The sequence below is a fragment of the Stegodyphus dumicola genome, chromosome 2 (genome assembly GCF_044657685.1).
Source record: "Stegodyphus dumicola isolate Sdum_Otavi_A_Nest chromosome 2, ASM4465768v1".
In the NCBI taxonomy this organism is placed as follows: Eukaryota; Metazoa; Arthropoda; class Arachnida; order Araneae; family Eresidae; genus Stegodyphus; species Stegodyphus dumicola.
In genome coordinates this window covers 207387505-207413844 of record NC_140769.1, presented here as the reverse complement: position 1 = coordinate 207413844, position 26340 = coordinate 207387505, and the positions used below count along the sequence as shown (strand labels likewise).

The 26340-nt window shown below is 31.9% G+C and overlaps 1 protein-coding gene across 1 annotated transcript in view; it reads right to left on the bottom strand.

Moving 5' to 3' along the window:
- LOC118198310 (uncharacterized) overlaps window positions 1-24739 on the bottom strand; it is a 73461-nt gene extending 48722 nt beyond the window's left edge. The window contains exons 1-2 of the mRNA XM_035369957.2: window positions 24715-24739; window positions 11273-11503 (exon numbers count right to left, since the gene is read on the bottom strand). Coding sequence (XP_035225848.1) covers window positions 11273-11503; window positions 24715-24739 — 256 coding nt within the window. The remainder of the gene's footprint in view (window positions 1-11272; window positions 11504-24714) is intronic.
- Between the last annotated feature and the right edge of the window lie 1601 nt (window positions 24740-26340).

The window sequence follows — 26340 nt, the reverse complement described above, 5'->3', positions numbered from 1 at the left end:
GTTCTATTATTTTCAAAAAAGAATATAAATACATATTTGCACTTTTTGAAAATCAAATTGTGGCTCTTGAAACTTTTTTATTCTAATATGTGGCTCCAAATGATCTTAAGTTCAGCCTCAGCATATAGTGTCTTCAGAATGGTTCTTTATAGTGGATATTCAAATTAAAGGTTTTCGATGAATATTACTATTGTATATTCGTTAAGATTTGAGCTTTTCTTAGAATAAAAACAAATATTTGAGCTAAGCTTATAAAGCGAAACTTTTTAAAACGGATCCAAAGATAAATTTATTTTCAAAACGCTGATGCAATGCAGTAATTAAATTTAACTTTGCGTGTTCCTTTTGTGTATCCAATACAACAGTGCAGAGAAACAGGGAAAAGTTTTAGAAATATCTCTGCATAATTATGAAATCATAAAAACTCCTATTATGAGGTTTTTAATTTAAGATTTTATTTTCAAATGGAAAATCTTTTCTTTTTCTTTGAGATTGAACTACTGATATACTAAGACGAGGCTTCCTTAGCAAATGCTTAAGTAAAATAAATAAAGAAAAGCGCTCTAGAAACTTCCGTTTTTCTTTATCTTTCGGTTACAGCGAGTGGTATTTTTTTGACTTGAGTCAAGCTTGTTATTTGTATTTGGAGCGATGATCGGCATTTTTAAGATACACGTAAACAAGTCAAGATTATGGACGCATAAAAGATATGGAAGACGAGCAAATGTTTCATTGATTTGTTTTTATACATTTTGGTTTCGTCCATTAAGAAATGAAAAGATATGCAATTAATGATGCAATTAATGAATCATTAAGCATTTCATCTGCACTTCAACAAAATTTCCCTCCTCGTGATTGAAATCGAAATAAAAACACAGGAATGAATTAGAAATGCTTTTCTTAAAGAGAGTAAGGAAATTATTAAGGAACAACTGACGAAACGATACAGAGAATATTCAATAAAAAATGCATGCATACATAAAAGAATTTGTTCCAAAAATATGTCATCTAATGCATTATACAAGATCTATCGCCATTATTACTACCCAGAGAACTAACATCACAAACTGAAGTCTCAGTAACTTTAAGGTTGTACGTATAAGATTCCCTTACTAATTGCAAAATTTAGAAATTATAACGTTTTGAATCGTACTTTAATCTATTTTGTTATGTAACTAGATCGAAAATATTATGATCTGATATATTTATAAACGAAATATAGAAATGTATACTAACTTATATGAAAATGGAGTTTATTTGCTCATCGATATCGCATCATCAAGCATCATTTACGAGCAATCGTTTGCCCCTTAAAATATAAGCTGAAGTCCTAAAAATGGGTCATAATTCCTGTTTTCACGGAATCATTTTCATTAAATTTCTAATGTTAGATTTCAGTTTAGAGAATAGGTAATAATCTAATTGGAGCTAAATCTGGCCCATAAGGTCGGTGGTCAAGCTCTTCTGATACTTCACTACTCCTGCTTTAGCAAAGACAGCTTATCATGAGCATATATTCATATGAGCAGCATTATCATGGAGATGATGGAATTTGCGGCTCAGTATTCAACGCTTTTTCTCCTTAATTTTACTTCACAATTTATACAAATGGCTTGCATAATATTCCCCATTAATGGCTGAGTTTCGTTTAGCAATAGGATGCATTGAAACTCTCCTAAAATGACGTCTGTTATCCTTTTCTTTGAATGCTGAAAGTTTGTTTTCCTTGCTGGTACTTCACCAGTTTTCCCACTTCATTGATTTCCTTTTCGAGGACAGTAGTATAGAATCACCTTTTTATCACCTATTACGACCGTAAAACGTTTCTCTGATTTGTACTATAGCTTTACCAACTGATAAAGCACACAACACACTGCTATTTTTGAATCGGTGAAAAAAAAATCAGAACATGCATCTAGAACAGAGTTGTTCATATGAAGTAGTTCATGCGGGGTTTTTTTCTTTGTTTCCAGTTTTATTGCTGCTTCTTAGACTTTTAATTCCCTGTCCCTCAGTGTTTCCTCCTGTACACGAATTGCAATTTCTTATGCCAGATTCCAATGTTTTATATTCATAAGAATATCTTTCTTTGGATTCTTGGCCATAAAAACTGCTTTATTCTTTTACAGTAGAATGTGAAGGATAGGAATTACCTTAACCGTGATCAAAGCGATGTTTTATTTCTTTGGTATTAAGATTTTGTTTTAATTCAAAACTTTAATCACATAACGATCCTCAGTTTTAGAGATTTTATAACAAACTATCACTTCATTTACTAAAGAGTAAAAAAAGAATCGAGATTTCATTGACCGAACTTTCAAATATATTCATTTAGTCTTACTACTACGTGTTTGCAACAGGAAATTAATGTAAAAAAATATATAAAATATAAAATCTGAAACCTTCATTACTACCTTACATTAAAGCCATTTTACGTTACATTTAAGAGATTACTATGAAAGTAACATTAAAGCTATTTTACATTATACCCCAAGGGGTGTTTTTTTTTAACGTTTTGTGTGTTACTTTTATTTATTGAATATCATGTTCTTCGCACTTAAACCATAAAATTCAGTTCAACAGCAATATCGAAAAATAATTTTAAAATGATCATATCTTAAGAATTTTCGATACACAGTTTCGCACGCTGCAAATAATTTATTAATAATTTATTTTTTGTATAGTGTTGCCATTGCTCGCTTTGAAATCGTTGAGTTTGTTAATGATATTTTCGTTAAAGGTTTACAAAATGTGAAATAGATAATAAAATAAATTACAAATTTGGCCTTTCAGATGCCCATATTCGGGTGGAAACTTACGTTATTAAAATTTTGATGGCTCTAGGCACTGTTGTGTTATCACAATGAGAGAAACGTACATATATGTATGCAGATTCTTCATTATTTAATTTCTTTAAATGGAACACACAGCGATAATATTTGGTGGCAAGAATTTGAAAAGGGAATCGACATTTATAGTGAATCAACGCAAAATGCCAAAACGAAATTAATAAGCCTTCCGGGTAAGTTGCCCCTTTGGACTAAAAATTATGTGCGAGGCAAGAAAACTACCTATATAATGTTGTCTGGTGTAAAGTATTGAAATGATGAATAAAAAGAATTTGCAGCAATAACAACAATAACAACCGAATAAAGGAGAGCATATTCTGCTGGTTCTTTTCTTTACAACCAACCTTCTTTAAGAGGACTTTGGTATCTTGTGACGATGGTAGTTTTTAAGAGATTATGCTTAACAGCGATGTTTATTTATGTCTTCAGAAAAATTTATCATTTTTAGAAGCTATTATCATAAGGAGGTGGTCATCAAAAGAAGAGCTAAATGCTGTTTAAAATTTAGAATATTACTAAAATGTTACTTATATCAAACTGATTTTCATTTCCATGAAGATGTGAGGAAAAAAAAACACAAACTGATAAAAATGCGATAATATTTTAAGCTCAATTTCTTGCCAGGATATCGCCGTGATGATTAGCTTTCATTTTATTGTTATAATAATAGCATTAATTTGATTGATACAATATGAACTTTGTTCTAGAGTTCTTTATCTGCTTCTTAAGTAGTGCAAATTGATGCGCCTTCTTGTGGTGCAGCCTGGATAATGAAAAATTCCTCACGCTAGCACAATAAATCATAACAGATAATTTGCTGATTCGACGATTTGTTAAATTTTTAAAACTAGAAGCAAGGCTGTGATCTCTGTGGCAATGAAATAGATGATTTTTTTAGCAAAAGAAGGGACAGAAATTCTGTAATAACCTTTTCGTGCAATACCATTTTTAACTGTGTAGAGACTTAAAAGAAAAAGAGTAAATAAATATTATAAAACTTAACAAATGGAGTAAAATCCACGCACTGATGTGTGTTGGTGTGTTGAGTTATGGCAAAGCACACGAAGGCTATCTGCTTACGGGGAGGGATGCCTTCGTGGAGGACTTTCTAATGGAAACTGGCTCGTATACACGTTACACATGGGGAAAACCACGAAAACGACCATGCAGCCAGCCCGTTCGCGGGATTCGGCCTCGGACCGAACTACCAGTGTTCAGCGACTTTACCGATCGGCCGCTGGTGAGCCCCACTCACTGGATAAAATTACTAGTTTCTCAAGAGAAAATGATGTTGTAAGCTATCGTTTATCAACGGAGCATGAGAGCTGAGCAATTTATTGATACAGATTTGGATTCCTTCCCAATATAAAAAGGGGATGTGCTTATAATTATAGATTAAATTATAGATGCAAAACGCATTGAAAGTTGTCCATTTTAGGAGAAAATATTTTTTGATAGGTACTAGGGTGCTAAGGGAGATAATTTAGGCTTAACCGGTTGGTTGAATATTTAGATCTGCGTCTGAATTTAATTGAATGTTTTCAGGGTGCTTTAATTCTTTTGTTTCTCGTAATGTGTTTTAAAAACTTTCATTTTAAACTTTGTGCGTTCTTAAGTTTTACTCTGCATGTTTCTGATTCCTTCTGTACTTTTGTGTTTCTACACGCTAGCGAATAATTGTCTAGTAATAACTACAGCAAGAAATGGAACAATTCCTTTTGTTAGAAAACAATGGACTGTTAAAAAAGTGAAAATTTTGTAAGCTTGATATTAATATATTACGAGAAATATTCGAATACTAATTTATCATTGCAAAACTTAATGTAAAGCAATTGCAAATTGAACAAACTTTATAATAGTAATTTTCTACCTTTTGAGGTCCGAGGTTTGTTTTGCTTTTCACAATGAAAACATAACACTAAAAGTGACCGAACAAAACTTCAAGTGAACATAATTTAATTAAATATTCAAGCAAAAATTATTTCTGGATTGTAAAGAAGAAAATTGTAGCTAAACAGAAGAAGAAAGCGCTTGATTCATTATGCTTCTGCAAATATTCCCAAGGCACACTGTCGCTATTAAATAAATAAATTTGTCGGACAAAGTTATTTATTTAACAATGGCAACTTAATTGGCTTTATCCGTAACAATACTGAAAGGAAGGTTTTCTGTATCATTTCCCCCAACCCAAAATAGAGCGAAATCGCGATGATTTCATATTTATCTTGAAAAACTTAAGCAACCATTTCTAATTGCAAAATTTCAATATTTCAAAAAATGCTTGTCACCCCCACAAATGAACCTCATTAACTCCAGAAGATTTACATGGAATCCTCCTATCTCTCTCCCCCCACCCTTGAATAATTCTCATCGCTGATTGGACAGAAAATACACCTGCCTCTCCAATAATAAAGCGAAAAATAATTGCAGAGTAGTTCTGTCAATCCCAGCAAGCTTTAGGTCGAGCCGTCCATTCCGTAACGTTTTTGTAATTATTCCCGCTTCAATACCTCGCGGTATTAATGAAAACTTTCGGTATAAAACGCGCATTTCATCCGTAGGGCGGATTTTTCATTACTTTAAATGTTTTTAGCCCAGCACTCAGTGTAATGAAACATTATCGATCATACGGCATTTTGCTCAAGTAATATTTCAGGCACTTTGGGGCAAGACAATACTTTTAGAGCCTCTTTAGGAGAATATGAATTTTAGATATGGAAATATTTCCTTATGTTACTCAATAAAATATATTAAAATCTTTTTAAGTTACATGATTTTAATCAAATGCAAAGTAAAAGATGACATTATTAGTGGTATGGGTTATGGGGATGATTATATGTGATCAAAATAAAACGTGTGGCTATGTAAAAAGAAAATCGTGGATTGTGAAAATAAAATCGTGCACTATGGTAAATGTGCGAATATGTGAAAATAAATTCGTGGGTTATGATGAAATAAATCATAACCTTCACAAAAATAAAATTGAGAGTTGTACATAAAATCGTAGTCCATGTAAAAGTAAAACTGAGGGGTTTGATCTACGTTACATAAATCAAAATCGTGGAGCTGTTGACAATAGCAGATTTTTTATCACAATTATGAAACAGAAATTTCAAGTCATGTATATATGTAGCATTTTTATGTTTATCATTACAATTGTTCTTAAAAATGTCTGTTAATGCTCGAATGCAATCTGAATATGAAGCTTTACAAAAATAATTTTATTTATATATAATAGGTAAAAAAGCTATTTTTTACATTTATGATCATATCATTAAAATCGTACCAGTCAAAATGTTTTTCATGTATTTTATTTCATACATTTTAATCTAATGATCTTGAAAAAACGGAAAAGAAAGAGAAAATTGCTGCATTTGAATAGAGGAAAATTTTGTTTTCAGTATTATATAAAGTTTTATCTAATTTATCTAAATTTGTGTTTAATTTATAATTCTGATCTCCGAATTTTCACTTAAACATATTTTGAGCTACTAACAAAAAAAGTTTAAATCTTTTGCTTTTAAAACTTATTATTGTCAGGTACTGCATTACTGATCATCAACTGCATTACTTATTTGACAACGTGTCATTGTCAACATCAGCTAAAAAATAGAAACACATTTTGAAAGCTAGCGGATTCCGAAAATTATTTTAGAAATTTCGAGAAACTTACATTTGGAAGATTATTTTTTTAATCTATCGAATAATCTAAATTTGAGGATCTGCTGTAATTAATTTGATCGTTAAATAAGGATCTGTGAGAAAAATTTAATTTTAAAAGAAAAAATGCAATGGAACCTCGCTATAACGAAGCCTCTTTATAACGAGCGATATAACGAAAAACGCTACAGTCCAATACAATTTTCTATATGTTTAATATTATTTTATGTGGCCACAGCGAATCTGAACATGTGAAAATCGAATATAATGAACTTATTACTATATTCGATTGTAACTTTTGCTTTTGTATTTTCGCAGCTTTTTGAAAAACTACTTATTCTTAAAATCATCCATATTTAGGCTATTACGATATCAAAAACCTATTATATAACTGTCTCTCTTTTCTTCATACCTCTTTTCTCAGTTTGCTCACCGGTGGCCGAGCGGTAAAGTCGCTTAACACTGATAGTTCGGTCCGAGGTTCGAATCTCTCGAACGGGCAGGCTACATTGGCATTTTTGTGAATTTCCCCACGTGTAACGTGTATAAGAGCCAGTTTCCATCAGAAAGTCCTCCACGAAGGCGTTCTTTCCCTCAGGCAGATAGCCTTCGAGTGCTTTGCCTTAATCAAATCAAACCTTAACTCTGTTTCATAAACAAAGGCTATTCGAAACAGATGTAGCACCCATTTCTTGGAAAACCAGGAAGCGCGGATAAGCGTACAGTATGAGACGATAATGTGTTATGAAAGTGATTGTTTGTAATTATTAGTACATATTTTAAATAGAGATATCTATATGTTGAACCATAACTTTTAGGCTAATTTATTTGTCGCGCAAAATTATGAATATCCTGAACTTTAAAAAGAATATAAATACAAATTTAATAATTGCATGGAACGGTAATTAAAATTAACCTTTAATATGATCCTTTAAAAAAAGAACCAGTATTCACTTTTCTGGTAAATGTTCCAATGCAATCAGTTTCTTTGTGATTATCCGTCAGTTTTATTAGAAGGAAGACGTTTTCCTTTTGGAGCGCATAACACGAAATATTAATACAGTGAAGCAAACTTTCGGTTCATTCGAGCTTCGTTAAAAGACGGATTGGCTGTATGCGTCTTGAATTTCGAGAAATGGTCTGTGGAATATTGTATGGCGATCATAAATATGTTTGTGTGAAAAATTTTGAGACAGTCAAGGTGGTAAAAGGTATTCATAAATTAATCAAGATTTGACCAAAAGAAATAGGCAAACCACATAAAATGAAACCATGATCTCGAGTATGTGTGTGTGAGCAAAGAAAGAAACTCACTTTATAAGCGTTCAAGGAGAACATTGGGTGCGTTTTATTTGTAATGTCTTGGCCTTTTATATATTACAGAGCGGATAAAACATATTAATACATTTTCTAAAATAAGCAAAAACTTGAGATTTTCTGCCGAAAAAGAATAATTTTGCTCTTTTGCCGTAGTTTATAATATCCAGGCTCTACGAAATCAGAAACAATCTGAAATTTTCTGGCATTTTTCAAGAAAGACTTTTTCCGTTCATAGAGACTGAAAAGAATGTCTTTGTTTAAGAAAGTAAATAACATATGCGAAAACTAAAAAGAAAATTTACAGCTCCAGAATTTAAAAATCCAAAACATATTAAGTATAATCCTACTGTTGAAAGCTAACTTTTCGCCACAAATAAAGAAAGTGTTCACACGGAAATTCACCTTAAATTTCAGATAAACCACAATTTTGAAGCTTGACTTGAATTTATAAAAAAGAAATTTGCAGCAGCAGCAGAAGAAAAGACATATGTAAAGATGATCTAAACAGATACGCTCTTTTTAAATTATGCTGTCTTTTTCCACTCCATTTCACTAAATTATCTTTTATCAAAATATTTTCGAGCATGTTTCACTAAATCTCATTACGTAGGATGTTCATATATAAAGACATATAAGATAAAGGGCATACATTTTTCAGATCTATTCTAGTAGAGCTTTTTTTAAGTCTCAAATTCTTTCCTAAGCTTATTTCCCTAAACACTGGAGGTCTTTTCGTCTTTTAATGAAATAGGTATTAGGAAAAAATTTCGTTAGGTTCTTTCATTTTCTAAAGAATATATATGGCGGGAAATCTTCTAAATTATAACTCACCAAAACTGCAAAATAAGCCAAAATAATCTTCGGATAATCCCCGACCACTTAATTCACAAATGCCTCTAATTCGGGTTCCTTTTTGAATATGCACAACTAAAAGTTCGATTTTAAATGAATTTAGCCTCGCAAATAAAATGACAAGATTTTACTATATGTGTTTGAAAGCAAGCATTTTAACAAAAGTGCATTATTATATTTTTGATTGAAAATACGAATTTATTTCATTATTGAAGCTATTTAATACTTTCTAAGCTTAACACGCTTTCCATTTCTAATAAACACTAGTCTTGTTGCTCTGTGCATACCTTTAGTATTAGATAAATCCCTACTTTTATGTGTACATACTGCTGCCATTTAAAATTAATTTTGACTTTGATTTTTACTAGTTTGATAAGAATATGCAAAAGGTTTATTTCTTCAACTTGTATGATACTGAATTGCAATTTAGATGCGCTTCGTATATGATTCGTCTACAATTTGCTTGATGAGTAAGATTCTTTACATTTGCTGTAAATAGGGATGCATTTTTCAAAACACCTTTATAAATTTTTATGGCTTCAAAAGTGGAAAATGTGATAAAGAAAAGCGGAATGAAGAACACAAAATTTCTTCTAAGAAACTTTTAATTTAATTTTGACTTTGTTTGATAAGAATATGTAAAAATTTATTTCTTCGTCTTGTATGATACTGAATTCCAGTTTAAATGCGTTTCGTATATGATTCGTTTACAATTTGCTTGATGAGTAAGATTGTTCACATTGGCTGTGAATAGGAAGACAATTTTCAAAATACCTTTACAAATTTTTATGGCTTCAAAAGCGGAAAATCTGATAAAGAAAAGCGGAATGAAGAACACTGAAATTTTCTTCTAATAAATTAAAAAATTTCAATTCTTTTGCCTTTTGTGAGGCTATTTTATCCAGCTGCCTATGATTGCAGAATAATAGCGTAGAGATTCAATTTTAGGAAAATCTTACTATTCGTGGTTCGTTAATAATGCACGTTTTTTACTTATAAAGGCACACAAATTACTTTCAAAGCAATTTTGCCGGTAGATATAGAGTTTTTTTAACACTGAATACTTTTATAAAGACAAGGGTCACATTAAGATACAATGAATTCATCGGTTACTAATAGGGGTGTACCGCCCAGAGCCTCTGATGTGGGGGGGGGAATTTCCGAAGAATCTTAAGTTTTTTAACTATGTGTACCTGTATATAGAAGTATTAAAAAGACAAAGCTAAAAGTTGCACTGAAAATGCTGAAGATTATTGTGAAAATGGATTTCCAACTATCAGTCCCTTAACTGATATTTGGTACTAAATTATGCTGATTAAAAGCTACCTTTGATCAACAATGAGCCAAATAAGACTTTTTGTTTAGCAATTATTTCCACTTTAAATGAGGTAGCTAAAAACATTAATTTTGATGAAGCTTTAAAAATATTTTTGCTTTATTAAATATATGTTTGCTGGATGAAAGTTGTTTTTTCTATAGTGTTAAGATCTCTTGTCCCCAAAGCCTTTCAGTTATCTAACTTTGATTAAATTAATGATAATTATATATTTGCCTTGATATTTTTCGTCGTAGTCATTCCAATAAAGGAGCCCCCATAGAGATTTTCACCCTGCTCACCACTGCTTGTTTTATAGGTCTGACTTAACTCAAGACACCGTGGACTAGAAGTTGGTACGACTGACATATCGTATTGGATCTTTTTCGCTTTATCTTCCAAGTTCGCTGAACTTACAGTGCAGTTAAAAGGAAACCTGTTGTACAATTTTATTTACGACACATTCCTTTCGTGCTTTGATTTAAAATTTACTAGTTTACCAATTAAAAGTTCTCGAAACTTGAGCTACTTCGCAGTAAATAAGTTTCGTTGTTTCTACTAATACTCTAGGAATTTTTGACACGAGATTTCTAGATTGATTTTAAGAATTGTTTATGTGTTGTTCTAACCATTGTACGTATTATCCAGCAACTCTCTGAAGTAAAAAGACAGGTCGACAACTACTTGCGAGCATATTAATGCTATAGTGTTGCATTCTTTGATTTAAGAGAGAAGCCAAGGAAAAGATTTCGAAACGTGAACTATTCTATGATTCTCATGCAAGATTTCGAAACTCATTTAGTGTCGAATCTATTGCAGGACAAAGAAAACTGATTAACGAAAACACCAAATTTAATGTAAAAATTCAGCAGGAGAAAAATGTAAACAAAATTATGACTGTAATTTACAAAGTACTTTAATCCAGGCAAGCCTTAATTTCAAGATTGGACTCTACACCTTGGGACTAATCTGCATCCAAAGTGTGAGCAGTTCTCTTTATCCTAACACGTGAGGATATAAATTCCACATACTCTGAAACTAATCTACACCCAAGATATGCGCAATCCTTGGTCCCAACGCATGCAGAGATTAGTCGACAGACTTTGAGATTAAAATCCACAAATAGGATGTACACAGTCCTTGGTTCTACACTGCGGAGAGAGTTTTCCACACATTTTGGAAACAATCATACCCAAGGTAAGAGAAATCCTTATTTCCATTATGTGCGGCGTTATCAGAATTTTGTTGTGTAAAATAATCATGCATCAGATCTTACCTTCGACTAAATTTGCCCTCACTTTGACTTGCCACTGTATGAGCAACTCTCTGGAGTCAAAAGCCAGGACGACGACTACTTCCGAGCATATTAACGCCATAGTGTTGCTTTCTTTGTCTAAGGTGAAACCTGTTTCCATGCCTAAGAAACCTTCTAGAGACAAAGAAGCCTTGGTGGGTCCATTCTTGCATCGGTCTTTACTGTCTCTGTACAGCTGCAAGTGTAGGCAGTCTGTAAAATTAAATACAATTGTCATAAGTACAGTTCTATAAACTTTGATTACATTTAATTTCTTTTATATAAAAATATATTTCACATATTAAGCCTTAGCTACAAAATATACTTTACTTTTCTTTAAAAATTTGGTTAAATATTGTCAATACTAGATTTAATTTATAAGATAAGAAAAGCCTTATAATTACATCGTTTTATAAATACATTATTAAATACAGTCAAGTTTCGATTAACTGAAGGGTCAATTAACGGGAATGCGGATTACAGGGTCCTGCAATTTACAAATGCTAAGTTTATTTATTATGGAACGATAAAAAATTACTATCGTAAACTATTATCTTAAAAATGTGTAGAGAAAGTAAAACACAAGAAGACAAGGCATGGGGATGATGTGAATATTTTTAAGTTACTTTCAATGGCAATAGAATGAAATTTAATTATATATAATTGTGAACATATGCACATTGAACTATAAGAAATAAAATGTTGCAACCGATGTTTTATGCCAGACAGAACTCAAATGGTTAGATTCTTTTGTAACTATTAAATATATTGATGCCATTTAAAACTAATTAGTTTTTTCATTTCTAATTATACTTTTTTATACCTTTTACAGTGCAATCTATTTTGATTTGAATACTGATTTAATCTATGTAACTAAATGAATTTATTCTTCAGATTATACTGTTTAAAGGAGCAGAGAATTTATATATTTGTTTTAATTACAATATGGGTTATTTATCTTTTTTGTGTATGCTTTTTAACTGCCTTCCAGTTAACTGTCACTGTCATTTTGGGTTATGTCGTTCACACTCTGGTTAATTGGGAGTTTAACTAAAGTTTATTTAGTGTTGAAGATCTCTTGATATGTAATTAGCTACGATGGGTGTAATGAGTCTAGCACAACCTCATTTTGCTAACTGATAAGCAATTTCATTCTGTGCTTCCTTTATATCTTGCATTCCTCTAATCGTTCGGATGTTGAATAGTGCCACAATTGTCAGATAGTATCGAACTATCTTTGTCCTCTTTGTCATCAACTATCTTTGTTACGTGGTTTAGGGTCACATCTCCTACTGACCAAGCATATAAAACTGTGTTAACATCAGCGTGGATATGACAATAAACACTTAGACTAATTTCGTGCAAAATAGAAAGTTAAAGAAAACAAAATTTTAATTTCTTAGTCTTCGATAGGCAAAACGTAAAAATCTGTTGGACGCTTAGTACATTCTTATAGTTGCTTAATTCCTTCACAGAATTACTCTTTTGGAATACAAGTCCCTGGTTAAGGTTCCCTGCGTCCCTTCAATGTCATTATAATAATTTTATTTTATGGAAGAGTTGGTGAATGAGAAGGGGGAAGGTTGAGAATTGTGGTATTCTTCTTTGCTGGAAATAACTTGACGAGAACAAAAATATATAATATAATAGAATATTGTGCATCAGAAACCGTTTATTCAATTGAGCCTTTTCAGCTTTTGTGCTAAATTCGCTTCAGAAGTCTACAATTTACGTCTTTACAAATTATGGGTTTTATAAAAAATTTCCTTGTGAAAAAGTTATGAATATTGTCTGTAACTGAGAAGTCGAATGGTTTGAAACCGAATTTTCTGTAAAAGATGACATTTGAAAGTTCAAGCAGATGATTGACATTATGTCTCGAGACCACAAGCGAAGTATCAAACTTCATCTTCATTTCAGCTTCTTTAAGTTTAAGAAATGTTCTGTTTCTCTCGCTTTACAATAAACCTTTATCTTTGGACAGATTTCGAATCTATAATAGTGGACACTGGATTAAAGCAAACAGTTAACTGCACTGGTAATTCTATCTTTATGTGCACGGTATTATAGAGAAGCAAGTTAAGATGTTATAATAACAAATACTGTCAATTATTGTTTAGCAGCTTTACTGGAATTTGTTAAAATATAATCCTAAGCTTTGTGGATGTTCTGTGCAATTATATGACAAAATATCATTACATAAAACTGAAACAATTGTATCAACATATCCCAAATAATCTCAAATTATGGATATCGCTATTTTTTAGTTTCCACGAATCAACCATATTATTACTTCAAACTCAATCGTAAGCAAACAGACATTATTAGTTTAGCTATCGCCAAATGACAATATCTTGCGTTAGTGATTGCAGAAAGAGAAAACATAATAAAGGGCAAATGCCTTTTAAGTATTTCCATTACTTAAACGAAATGGTAGTTGATTCAACGATTTGGCCCCAAAACCGCATTCTAAGCTCTATAAAGCAAACTCGTATTTTCCTGCTAAACGTGGACAGTCAATAAGCAGAAGTGATTCTCGAGAAGAAAGCAAATCGTCTAATAAGAAGACGTCGTGAAACGAAGTAATAGAAGAGGAAAAAAACATATTGTCTTCACCTTAAGGCCCGTATGATACTAGGAGCCGAAAAATTGCCTTAAGCCGACCTGATGGGAGCGAGTACAGAAAGTTGGAGGGAGAAAAGTCTTCGGAGCCAATAACTTCGGAATTGTTGTGCAGACGATAGAAGGGTGGAAGATAATATTCGCCCAGGGTTATTTCTTCGTTTAGCTGCAGACGAGGAGAGGAGGTGTGTTGGAATGGAATGAAAAAACAAAACGGGGCGGAAGTAAGTGAGAAAAATAAATAAACGAAAGGTATGAGTCTTCGCTTGCCTTCAGTCACGTGACCTTGGATCAATGTGTCTTGTTATCAGAAGTGTGGATTTTCTTGTTTTGTTTTATGACGATTTTTTTTCCTTTTAGTTTTGTTGTGCCGAGTTGTACTGTATCTGAAGCTGCAGTTTATTGGGAAAGTTTTCGAAAGAACCAGCCTAAGTCTGGCAAAGCTCGAATATTAAAGTGCATTTGAATATCTTTCAAAAGAGCTCATAACAGTTTTATTGCATTTAGTGGTTAGATATTGTTTCCATGTATTCGAATTTATGGAACGCGTATACTACATATATCTGAAAGAATACTGAAGTTATGAATTGAAGGTTATATTCTAAGCCGTTTTATTTTGTCTCTTAATTTTTTGTGATTTCACGTTATCGTCTGATGAAAAGGCAAATTGATCCAAAGTCACGTAATTGAAACAAGTAAACATTTTCAATCGGATAGAAAAGCTACCTTAGGGCTTAGATTAGAGCAGATTTTGAATAAAATGTAATTTATTTCGAGGGCGATCAGACACGGAATCTTCTTTTTCCGGAGCAAAACCGTTTCGAAAAACTAGGAGGAACGACAGACAGTTTGCTTGAAAGTCTATAGACTTAGCAAATTGAAAACGAAAATAGCGCCATCTACTGATCAAAATAGTGAAACCTGAATAAGTTATTAAATTAGGATTTTGGAAACGGTTGAAAAAACTGGTTCGGAATTAATGTCACTAAAAGAAAGCAATAATTTTTATGATCGTGACAGGCTTCAAGGAAATCCAAACTTTTGATTATATAATATAACCACAAGGCTACTTCAGCTGAAACACCAGCTGAAGTAGCCTTGTGGATAACTTTTATCCAAATTAAAATTATGGCTAAATGATCACAATTTAAATGACCTACTATGGTTACAGAAGGTTTGTTAATTTCTCCTTTTAAGCATAAGACTCGTGTTCGTTAATGAGAAATTTAAACGCTCTTTTCATTTGGCCGATCTTTATATCAAACTGCGTTGGCGAGATATACTGTTGACAAGATATACCACAAGAATTGAAATTACAAATGGGACTTACAAATGTAATAACGAATTTCGTTGATAGGTGAGTAAATGACCTGAAAAATGAGCTCGTCCAGAATATGAAATATTTTGTAAATGATAAATGGGTTAAATAGGACAGAGACAAGGTTGTCATGACTGTTTCTAATAGCGAAATTTCTCTTACGATGACGGAAAAGAAAATTGTTTAAAAGATTGCGAGAAAATCTTCTATCATTGGCAAACAATTTCAAATAATTCTGTGGAGGAGAAAATATTTATTCTCAGATTATAAAAGAGTAAAATGTTGGTTAATGGTGATTAAATAAAATACACGTTGTGTAGCATAAATTTAGAATATTAATAAATTATCTTTTAATAAGTCAAATTAATTACTTAACAGAATTTCGCTACACAGCAAAAAAAGTCAATCTTATGTTGAAGCCGGGTAACAAGATTTCGTTTGGGGGAAGAAGCAAACAAGTAAAAAATATTTATTGAGATAAATGAAAGAACAAATATATAAAATGTTTGTTGCTCCTCACACCTTTGAAAACTTCTTCTTTTTGAAGAAGAGGGAAATTTGTGTAGCCGTCTTGAAATCGAAAAAAAATTTGCCAATCTGAAGATGCTTTTTCCTAAATTTAAACTTAACTTTAGTGCGTTTATTTTCCAAATATATCTCTAATTTAATACATTTTCTATTCTGCTGAAGGCATAAACTAACTACATGATATTTTCGTAGAATTCCTTGTGTATAACGTCAATAGCAGCTGTACCTCAACCTTTGAAATAAATAATTAAATAATATTTCAAATGTGAATTAATCTAAAACACTTCATGACTATTTCGATAATCAACACTCCACTGCAATAGAGTCCCCATTTAATGCAGTTGCTACTTTTTACTACAGATCACAGATGGTCAAATTGTAGAGACATTAGGTACCTTTTGGAAGCAGGAGAGAGGAAAAATGAGCAACGTCCTCGCTGGGAATCGAACCACGGACCTCTGGAATACGCCCCCAGGGTGCAGACTACTACACTACTAAGATGGCGGAAGAAATACCTTATAAGCTAACATGCCTTAAATTCTAAGCAAAAGTAATCTTAGGAGTTGCTGAGATTTCCAACTAGGCCACTCAAAGACGAATTTTGCTTTAAGTCCTCAGCAAGAATTACCTTAAGACCATATAAGAACTGCTAAACGTTCCAACTATATCATTCAGAAATCAATTTGGTGAACCTTACTTCGCACAGGCGCTTAAAGAATTTCCGTTAATATTTATTAAGTTTTCTAACTCAAGAGTTTAAGGTTATAAACAGTTTAATGACAAATGTATTCAAAACGGCATTATAAATTTTATGTGTTGGTAATCTTGAAGTACGTTTTCTCCATCCAGCATTATTCACAAAAATAATTTTGATTGCCTTATATTGGATACTTGGACAAAGCACTTATAAGAGTATCGGTGTAAGAAAAAGGATATCTTCGTGGGAGACACATTTAAAAAATAACTGGCTTGTATCCACATATTATGGGATATCAACCTAGGTCCAACACCCAGTTTTAAACAGTCTTACCATTTGAAATCTGAGAGGCCTAAAGATATTTGAAAGTTATAGTTCTAATATCTTGAAATAATTATTTTTGATCAGAGAAATATTGCTAAATACTAATAAAAACATTGTGCAACTCGTAGTACCAACACTTACGCTAATTTGGCTGTCATATGTACAGGATTAATCACCACAGTTTTAGAAAATTAAGCAAATAATACGGAAGGAGTTTTATTAAAATTAAGAATAAATTACGAAATGCAATCATTGAAAATATAGTAACAGCAGTAATGCATTTCTCGGTGTGTTATAAAAATATAAAGAAAATGAATGTTAAGGGGAAGCCTCATTGTCAAGAAAATGAATCGACTATCCTATTATTAGAGTTGCTTTAAAAATAATAACGAAGTATTATGCGAGAAAGAGTTAAAAAACGGCATTTGCTTACGTTAGTTCGGATAAACAGAATTCTGTTATGTATTAAATTTTACTATAAAACCTATTAACGCATTTAAGCTAAAAGAGATATTGCAACAAAAGAATGAAGAATAGTGGCTTTGCTAGAGCATATATTAAAAAATCATTGCTTTAAATATGTCGTATAATTTCTACTCTGCTTAAAATTTTTAGAAATAGATAAGCTGTCATGCTCTTTTCATTTAATGCACATTCTATCTTTTCGCTGAAAGCAATAACATAAATCTGTAAACTAATTAAGGAGATTCTGCATTGCCTTTTCCTTGTTTGTTCAGAAATGAAGTCATTCTCGTTTGCTATGCAAACAATTTACAGTCGAATCCTGCTCTGCTGCTGCTGCCAGTAGTGGTGTCCCATTTCCAAGATGACCTCCTCACACAATATTATTGATTTGTCATTACCACCCGAAGAAAAACGACCCAGGAACTTTTCCTTTGCACTATACTCACTCCATCTTTCACTAGTTTTCGACGAAATGATGAAAAGGTGATGAATCCCTTCTCCACTGCCTTTCCTTCTCCCCCCTCGCATGGCCTTTTTCCTTATATTTCGTGAGAAAATCGACTATGCTAAATTACCGGTCATCATCCAAAGATCGATATCAATTTCCTTCTAGGGTCTATGATAACTCAATGCATATGGATGCGTGGATGTATGGATATTTGAATGTATCTGCATACAAGAATAGAGACAGCGCCGAATAAGAAATGTCTTTCTTTTTATTTGTTCCTTTTTGAGCTCCCGTGTAAAGTGAGAAAGGTATGGGAGCTCTTTATTTTTAAATTTTGTTTCTGATAGTTTCTTTTCATTTTCTTTTTACCATCTGAAAAGTATCTGTCAAATGTGATGGTAGGATGTTTAGTTCATCGATTGATTGGACGTTAGGCAGTTTTATTTCGATAAATGTTTTTTGAGACTTTTTGAGAAACATTTGGAGAAGGATCAGATAGCTTGTTTGCTGGATTTAATAATAGAACTTCCAGTGTTAACATCTAAGGTCACACACTGTCTAAAAATGTATGATTTTTTTTTTAAAACAATTTTTTGTTTGCAGTCTAAATAGTTAGGCTTTGAATTATGTTATCGCTATAATATATGCTGTTAATTTAAACATTAGGATTTCAATTGTTAAAAGAAAAGAATATTGATTTATGTTAAAATAATACTGATTTAATTTTGAAAAAGTAAAATACCTCCAGATTGCAATAAATATAATTGATTCGAATTTGATTTTAGTGAAGAAATTTATAATTAAGTATAATTTTAATATAATACTGATTTATGTTGGAGAAAAGGAATGCTTTAAAACTACAGCGAACGTAATTGTTAAGTCATAATCACTTATAAATTGGTAACACAATGAAAATTATATTCTTTTTACTCAAATTTAATTCTAATGAAGACATGTAGGCATGTTTTGAAGTAGTTGTATTATTGTACAATACTCATATAATATTGATTAAATATTGTAACAACAACTACTTCAAAACAACAATACGTAATATAGGAAGAAAAACATGCCAATGTAACGAAACTGCTGATTTCGAGGGTGATCAGATGCAAGTTCGTATTCTTCAAAAGCAAAAGAAATTCTTAAAAAAAAAAAAAAAAAAAAAAAAAAAAAAAAAAAAAAAAAGAAACGATGACCAAATTTATAAATGATTTATAACACGCTACTTCTTTTCAGAATTTCTTTTTTAATGCAAAAGAGAGACCTGTGTCTGATCGCCTTAATATCGATAGAGTTTTGTTTAGAATCTACGCTAAAATAAGTTGCTATTTTGTCTAATTTTAAGTACTACAGTATGTATAATTGCTAAATATTCGTGAATTATCAAGTTAGTCTCACAATAAACATTATAAACTAAAATACAGTATTACCTCCAAATAAGAGACATGTACTGGAACGGACGTTTAGTCCCTTAAATAAAGGTGTCCCTTATTAAGAAATAATTACGTGCCTAATTCAAAGGGATCGAGACCAACATAATTATCCCTTAAATATAAGTGTTCCTTGATCGATGGTGTCTTTTACAGGAGTTACTACTGTATTTACATTTTTGTAAGAAAAAAAAAATATCCAACCTCTAAATTGATTACAAAATTTATGTACTTAAACCATTGTGCTTGGCAATACATTTTATAGAAATTTGGTCTGTACTTGCCTGCTTGGAACTTTTTGCTCACTTATATGTATATGTATTTGCCTATGAATATGTAATTTTGCTATTTTTTGTAACAAACTGAGTTTTATTTAGTTATGTTATTATCACTGATGATTTCACTGACACACACACACCCAGCTAATTTTCTTTCTCTTGCATCATACTTGCATTTTTTAATCTCAAATTTTCTTGAGAGACACGAAGAATGGGGTGTTGATTAGTGTCGCAAACACTGAAAGAAAGTTTTAGATTTATTTCAGGATATCCATTCGAAATCTTCAAATTTTAAGTACGGTGTTGCAAATTAAAATTCCCTGAATTGTCTTATATTTGTTATTGTACTACTAACAAAATACGTTTCAAAACTATTGTAAATGATTATTGGCATTCATAAGTATCTCTTTTAGAATTTTTCTTTTTATAGGAAATCATGAGTACACGTATATCACATGTATCTCATTAAATCGCGTATGAATACGCATTAGTAAGGCACCTGCGTTTATTCGTATATGATATACAGGTTAGTAAGATACCTCATACAGTTTGTAGAGACATTAGGTAATTTTTGGAAGCAGAAGAGAAGAAAAATTAGCAACGCCTTCGCCGGGAATCGAACCACGGACCTCTGAAATACCGGCTCAGTGTGCTGATCACTACACCACGAAGGCACACTAGGAAGGCAGGAGAAATACCTTACATACCTTACATACTCCCCTTTTAAAAGGCGACTGGGAGTTTTAGGGGACCCACTCGTCAAATTCTGGGTCAACGTCTTCAACGTCTGTTCTGCGTGCCAAAGTGTATCGATCTTTCTATAAAAAGCATGTACAGAGTGGATTTGATGCAGGAGTTACTTATATTTCAAGTTTGGTTTGGTTTTATTTGATTGTGATAAGATTCGTAAGGACTATTTGCCTAACTAAAAACGTTCTACTCAGAGCGCTTGGAGAAGTTAGCTAAGGGAAATTTGTGGAAATAGATGGGTGAGAAATAAATAGACGCTGTGCTTGTTTTGTAAAATCCTATTGTTTTTAACAATAGATCTTTGTTACAAATTATATAATAACATTTGAAATCATAAAAAAATCAAGTTGATTTTAAATAAAAGTGTTCCGTCTTTTCGGTAGTTAGGTGGCGCTCTTTATGCGCGCCGATGAAAAATACACCACTTGACGCTTGAACTTGAAGAATGACGCATGTCATACCTTTTTTGTGCTTCAGGTAGTGAACGAAACTTCATCACCCACAAGTTAGCGCGCGATTTGGAATTGCAAGTCATTAGAAAAGAATCTCTAACAATTTATTCGTTTGGAAATCAGCGCGGTAACTCGCAAGAATTTGATGTATATAGTTGGATACACAGTGATGGGTAAAGTAAAAAATAATAATACTCGATTTAATGCGTTGTTTTTATCTACCGTTGAAGGAAACACATTTGATTTGCAGTCACTTTGAAAATTGGATTCGATAGGAATTGAAAATGAAAACAAAACATTTTCGGAAATTGATTTGGATACTATTAAGCATTTTAACGACAGTTTAAAATTTAATAACGGCAGGTACGAAACAAAACTCTTTTGGAAGGACAATAAATCACAACTCGCTGATAACCTTTTCGTTGCTAAAAAAACGATTTCTAGTACTAAAGCATAAATTAAAGGGAAATGATTTCCTACATAAGGAATATGATAATATAATTAGAGAACAAGTTGAAAGGGGGATTGTTGAACAATGTAAGTTTGTTAAAAATGAACCTAACTGTTATTATATGCCTCATAGGCCCATTATACGTGAAGGAAAAGTAACAAGAAGAATAAGAATAGTTTATGATGCCTCCTCTAAGTCTGAAGGAGCTAAATCGTTAAATGAATGTTTCATATCAGGCCCTAATTTAAATCCTAACTTGTTGGATATAATTTTAAAATTTCGCGTACATAAAGTTGCATTTTGTGCAGACATAGAGAAGGCTTTTCACCAAAAAGGTCTATCTATTTCGAGGATGTTTAAGCATAGGGCTTACGTTTTCAGGAGTAAACACAAATTCTAAAATGTAGGAAAAACGACAAACATTTTATGTGGAAAGCAAAGGACGGAGTAAAATGAAGAACTTAGCTTCATATATCTAGAAAAATAGTTATGGAACACAAAAAACATTAAGCTAATTAGAATTTTGAAAGCATTGAGAGGAACTGGATTAGAACTAGCATTATTAGCTAAAGCAGATAAATTCTTGTGAATTTGAAAGAGTTCAAAGAAATTAATTTCACTAACAGAAGAAGTTATATGGATCATTTTCGTAGAATGAAATAGCATTTCGACACTGGTTCAGAGAAAATGTTGATTATTATAACACTTTTATTAAACAATGTTGTGAAGTTTTTAGCATTTTAAACTTTTTCTTTTATTTCATTTATGCTGATGATCATTTCCAAATTATAAATTCTCTTCTGAAGTATGCAAATGAGTCGTTAACAAATGACGTGAAAGAGATCAAAAATGTATTTTAAACATCTTTCCTCTTATTGTTTTGGGAATGTATTAATAGAGAAAAAGCGCTTAATCATGCTGTTGAAGTTCATGAATTACCTGTCGTAATACATGAAATTTAAACTTAAATGAAACTTAAATGAAGTTATGAAAAGTTCAAAAACAGCTCCATAAGTGCGAATTCCTTTTGACATTTGGAGATAACATTAATACTATAAGTAGATAATTTGATAGTTTATATCATTGTGAAGTAGATAATTTGATAGTTTATATCATTGTGTAGTTTGTTTTATTATAAGGAATGTAGCATTTTAGTTTACATTTAAACCATTATAAGCCCAAGTGATCACTAAGTAAATTTTAATTGTGATTTTTTACTTATTTGTTATTTTATTTGTAGAGTTAATGATCTATTCACAGAGGCAATAAAAAAGCTTTAAATACATTTTAATGTACTTCAAACTATAAAAATAAAAAAAAATCTAATTATATTTTAATTTGATTATAATCACAAAAACGATTTAAAGTTTTTTAAACCTATTTTAATTTGCTTCTAATCACAGAATTATCTCAACTTTTAAAACCATTTTAATTTGTTTCTAATTACAAAACAATCAAACGTTTTAAATCTGTTTTAATTTGCTCCTAATCACAGAAACAATCAACAGTTTTAAAATACTTTTTAATTAATTTTGAATCACAGAAACAATCAAAAGATTTAAGCATCGAGCAGCTCCAGTCGGATCTGAACCTCAAACAATAATTGCGTTTGGGAAGTATGACGTCTAGATTTGTTAGATGAATAATAGTTATAGATAGTAAAAAGAGTAGAAACATAGAACACCAGTGCTGCACGAACTGAAGCAAGTTTAAACCTTACAATTCCTCGTAAACTTTTGCTGCAAAAAAGAAATTTATTCATTAAAAACGGCTATTCTGTATTTCAAAGAAAATATCAATCCTATTGTTAAAATTCATGTTTACTATCGGAAGGATAAAATGTGAGACTAAAAGCATATAATTTATATCCTTTGATAAAGAGTGCATTCATAGGTACCCTGGGAAAAATTACAAACTAAATATACCTCAGGCAACACGTCAGAAACTTCAAAGTGAGTGAGAAATTCAACCACCACGTCAAAATCTTCTACTTGATATCGTCGAAAATAACGTTTTCGTCATGAAAGAAAAAAAGTATGACAAGCTAAAAAAAATCTTGACAACAGAAGTTCCAGCTTTTGATATATGAAATGTGTAACTGTCGCTCTTTGAGCGAAAAAAAAAGATCAGCTAGCATGCTTTCTTCTTAACTTCAATGCAACTATAGCGTCAAATGTAAAGGAAGACGTTCTTCTCCCTTTATATACAAAAGCATTGCCTTGTTTCAAGTGGGCATTGAAATATACCCTCTCACTCTATAGGAACAACGTCCTGTTTTAACTTTCAAATGCGGGACATTTCATCCGACTCTTGGTCGTTTCTGCGCGGGTATTCCGGTACGGTTGCGGATACGATTTGCATCTCGTCCGCTTCCAGAAGTTCTTTTTAAAACTGAGAAGATGGCTTTTCCAATATATGCGCAAATTTCTACATGTACTTCCAGATGCTTTGATTCTAAACTTATAGAACTGTATTGGAGAATCTTTTGATATGTGAAGTAATAGTGGCTTGTTTTTTGTAGCATCCATTCTAATAAAAACATCTCTGAAAAGAATGAGAAGAATTTGTTATTTTTTAAAGTGAAAACTGTAATTCATATAAAATTAAATCTTTCATCATAATATTAGCAAACTGATTCATTTAAAAGTGCTTGTTTAAATTGTTGAAAAAATAATTTTTTTGCTATAGCTTAAAAAGATATACTCTGGCTCTTTTCATACAGGCTAGTACTGTATGTTTAAAAAATTGGAGAATATTAGCAGAAGATAAATACTTTTGAATTATAAATATTTTAAGCTCTATTTTTTTTCATCTAAATACTTGCTTCTACTAATGCCCCTATAGCTTTTAATAGTTCTAGCTTGGGATATTATTCGATTAAAGTCTGTTTGTTGCTGTTATCTGCAATTTTCTGGCTTCAGTTTGCAGAGTCTTTAGGATATTTTTGAAGCAGGAGTCATAAAAAATAAGCAATTCCGTTGCCGGGACTCGAACCACTGACCTCTCAAATACGCGTCGAGCCTGCTGACCACTTCACTACGAAGGCATGCTAAGAAGGCGGGAGAAATACTTTATAAGTTGCTTACAAATTTTAAAGAAATGCTGCATTCTTCAGCATGGTGATACGGGAGTTGGCTGAAATAGCGTTTGGCTTGGGCCCCACAGAAGACATATAGGTATATACCACCTCTTCCCTCTGGTGGTGCAAAATCAGTCGCCTGTGAGGCACTCGGGACAAGGCTTTTAACGAAAGACAACAAAATGACCAATAGGCTCAGTCAGTCCCGAGAAACTGGTTTAAAAAATAAGGTTATAAGGTATTTCTCCCGCTTTCTTAGCGTGCCTTCGTGGTGTGGCGGTCTGCACGCTGGGCGCGTATTCCAGTGATCCATGGTTCGATTCCCGGCGAAAGCGTTGCATATTTTTCATCTTTCCTGCTTCCAGAATACCTAATATCTCTAAGGAAATTTGTTTTGCTCGAGTTTCTTGACCTTTTTACATTTTAGTGGTGCTTGTTTAACATACAGTTTCAAGCTCAGGTTTTCTTCCATTTAATAAAGTGTTATTTTTGATATCTTTAAATTTCGAACAATTTCACAGACAGATAAATGCATTTTATCGATGAACTTCCTTTCACTTATTTCATGATCAATTATCTTACTTTGTGGACTCCACTTCCACGACATGTTCGTGTTTTTTTATCGTTCAAAAATTTGCTAAACGTTTTTTATATTTGACTATTTTTATAACGCTTAAATACAGAAATTCTTTTTTTTTTTTTTTTTTTTTTTTTTTTTTTTTTGTCATTGCAATTATGAAAAGGTGCTATTTCTCTTTCAATGACCTTCGTTAAATAACTTATCGTTTTATAAATGGCCTTAGCGTTTGATTGAAACTGTTGTTGTTTTGAAGGAAATAACTTGCTATTAAAAATTGAAATATTTTTATATTTGCCATTCTTTGTTCATATGCAACAAATACTGTTGTTTCATTCTCATCCGAGACGATATTCATCTGTTCCACTATCAAGGTGTGAGCGTACAAGTGGAGAAACACTAAAGGTAATTATTTGTGTGCACTCTTTAATAATTCAATGAAATTCATTAAAAAATGTACTTAGAGGAATTGCAAAACTAGCTCCTTGTCCTTACTGTTTCTTACATAAATGTTATTGTAGGTTACTCCAAATTAATCTCTAATTTGTAGATGTTTATTTACTTAGTAGAATTTTAAATCACTCACGGGTACCCAATATTTAGGAATTTTGGGGTCCAATCGTCCAGGAAAAATATACCAAATTTCAACAAATGTGCATAAAATGCTTCATTCAGAATTTGTGTGCCACAGAAAGATTATAGTCATTTAACAATAATATAATTTTTATTAAGGCAATGCAGGAATGTAATACTTTTAATATGAGCTTTATACCTTCGGTTTAAATAGCATCTATACCTAGTTTAATGAATGTGGTAATGATCAGTACTAAAAGAACGCTGTTGTGAAAAACCACATACTTTAAGGTGGTGCAATTTATAAAAGTTCGATACATTTCTAAAGAGAAGACTGAAAACAGCTGATAAGCAAGTGGTTATAGTTTCACAGATTTTTTTCAAATGAATGAACTGTGTGAGTGAAATAATAGCTGCGCCAAAAACGAGGCTGAGTGAAATAATAATTGCGCAAGAAACAAAAAGTTACAGTAACTGCTTTTTTACTTTCTTTTTTAAGATAAAGCAATGCTGGTTATAATTTATACGTACAACTGAAAATATGAACTTTCGTTATTCGAAAGGGTTTACCAATGTAGTTTTTTAACCTCCCTGATATTTTATAACAGATTCCTTTGAGTCTTTGAAATTTTTAACATTCAGGATTTTCCAGGCAAGTAAGAACACTGTCTAAATTGCATGCGGGATAGTTTAAGATTTGAAATGTATATCCGATTTAGCACATTTCATTTGAAAGCTCGCAGGTAAAGTCTGATGTCAGTTAAATATGAAGTATCAAGGCAAGAGGTTATTCAAAAGGTATGCATAGTTTCATTTATTTATAAAAAACCTGATGTGGACACCACGTGACTTCCTTGTAAGACCTATTAAATTATACATATTTTTGTTGCATTTCATTTGAACTTATTTTCTCGAATTTCATCTCTTCTCTACAAGAGTCTGTCTGTGTGTGTGTCTTTCGTTCGCGCTTGCGTGTAAGCTAATAGACCCACGGCTACGAAATTTGGTACATAGGTGTATCTAGACAAGAGCCAGTGCACGTCGAAGCGATTGTTTTC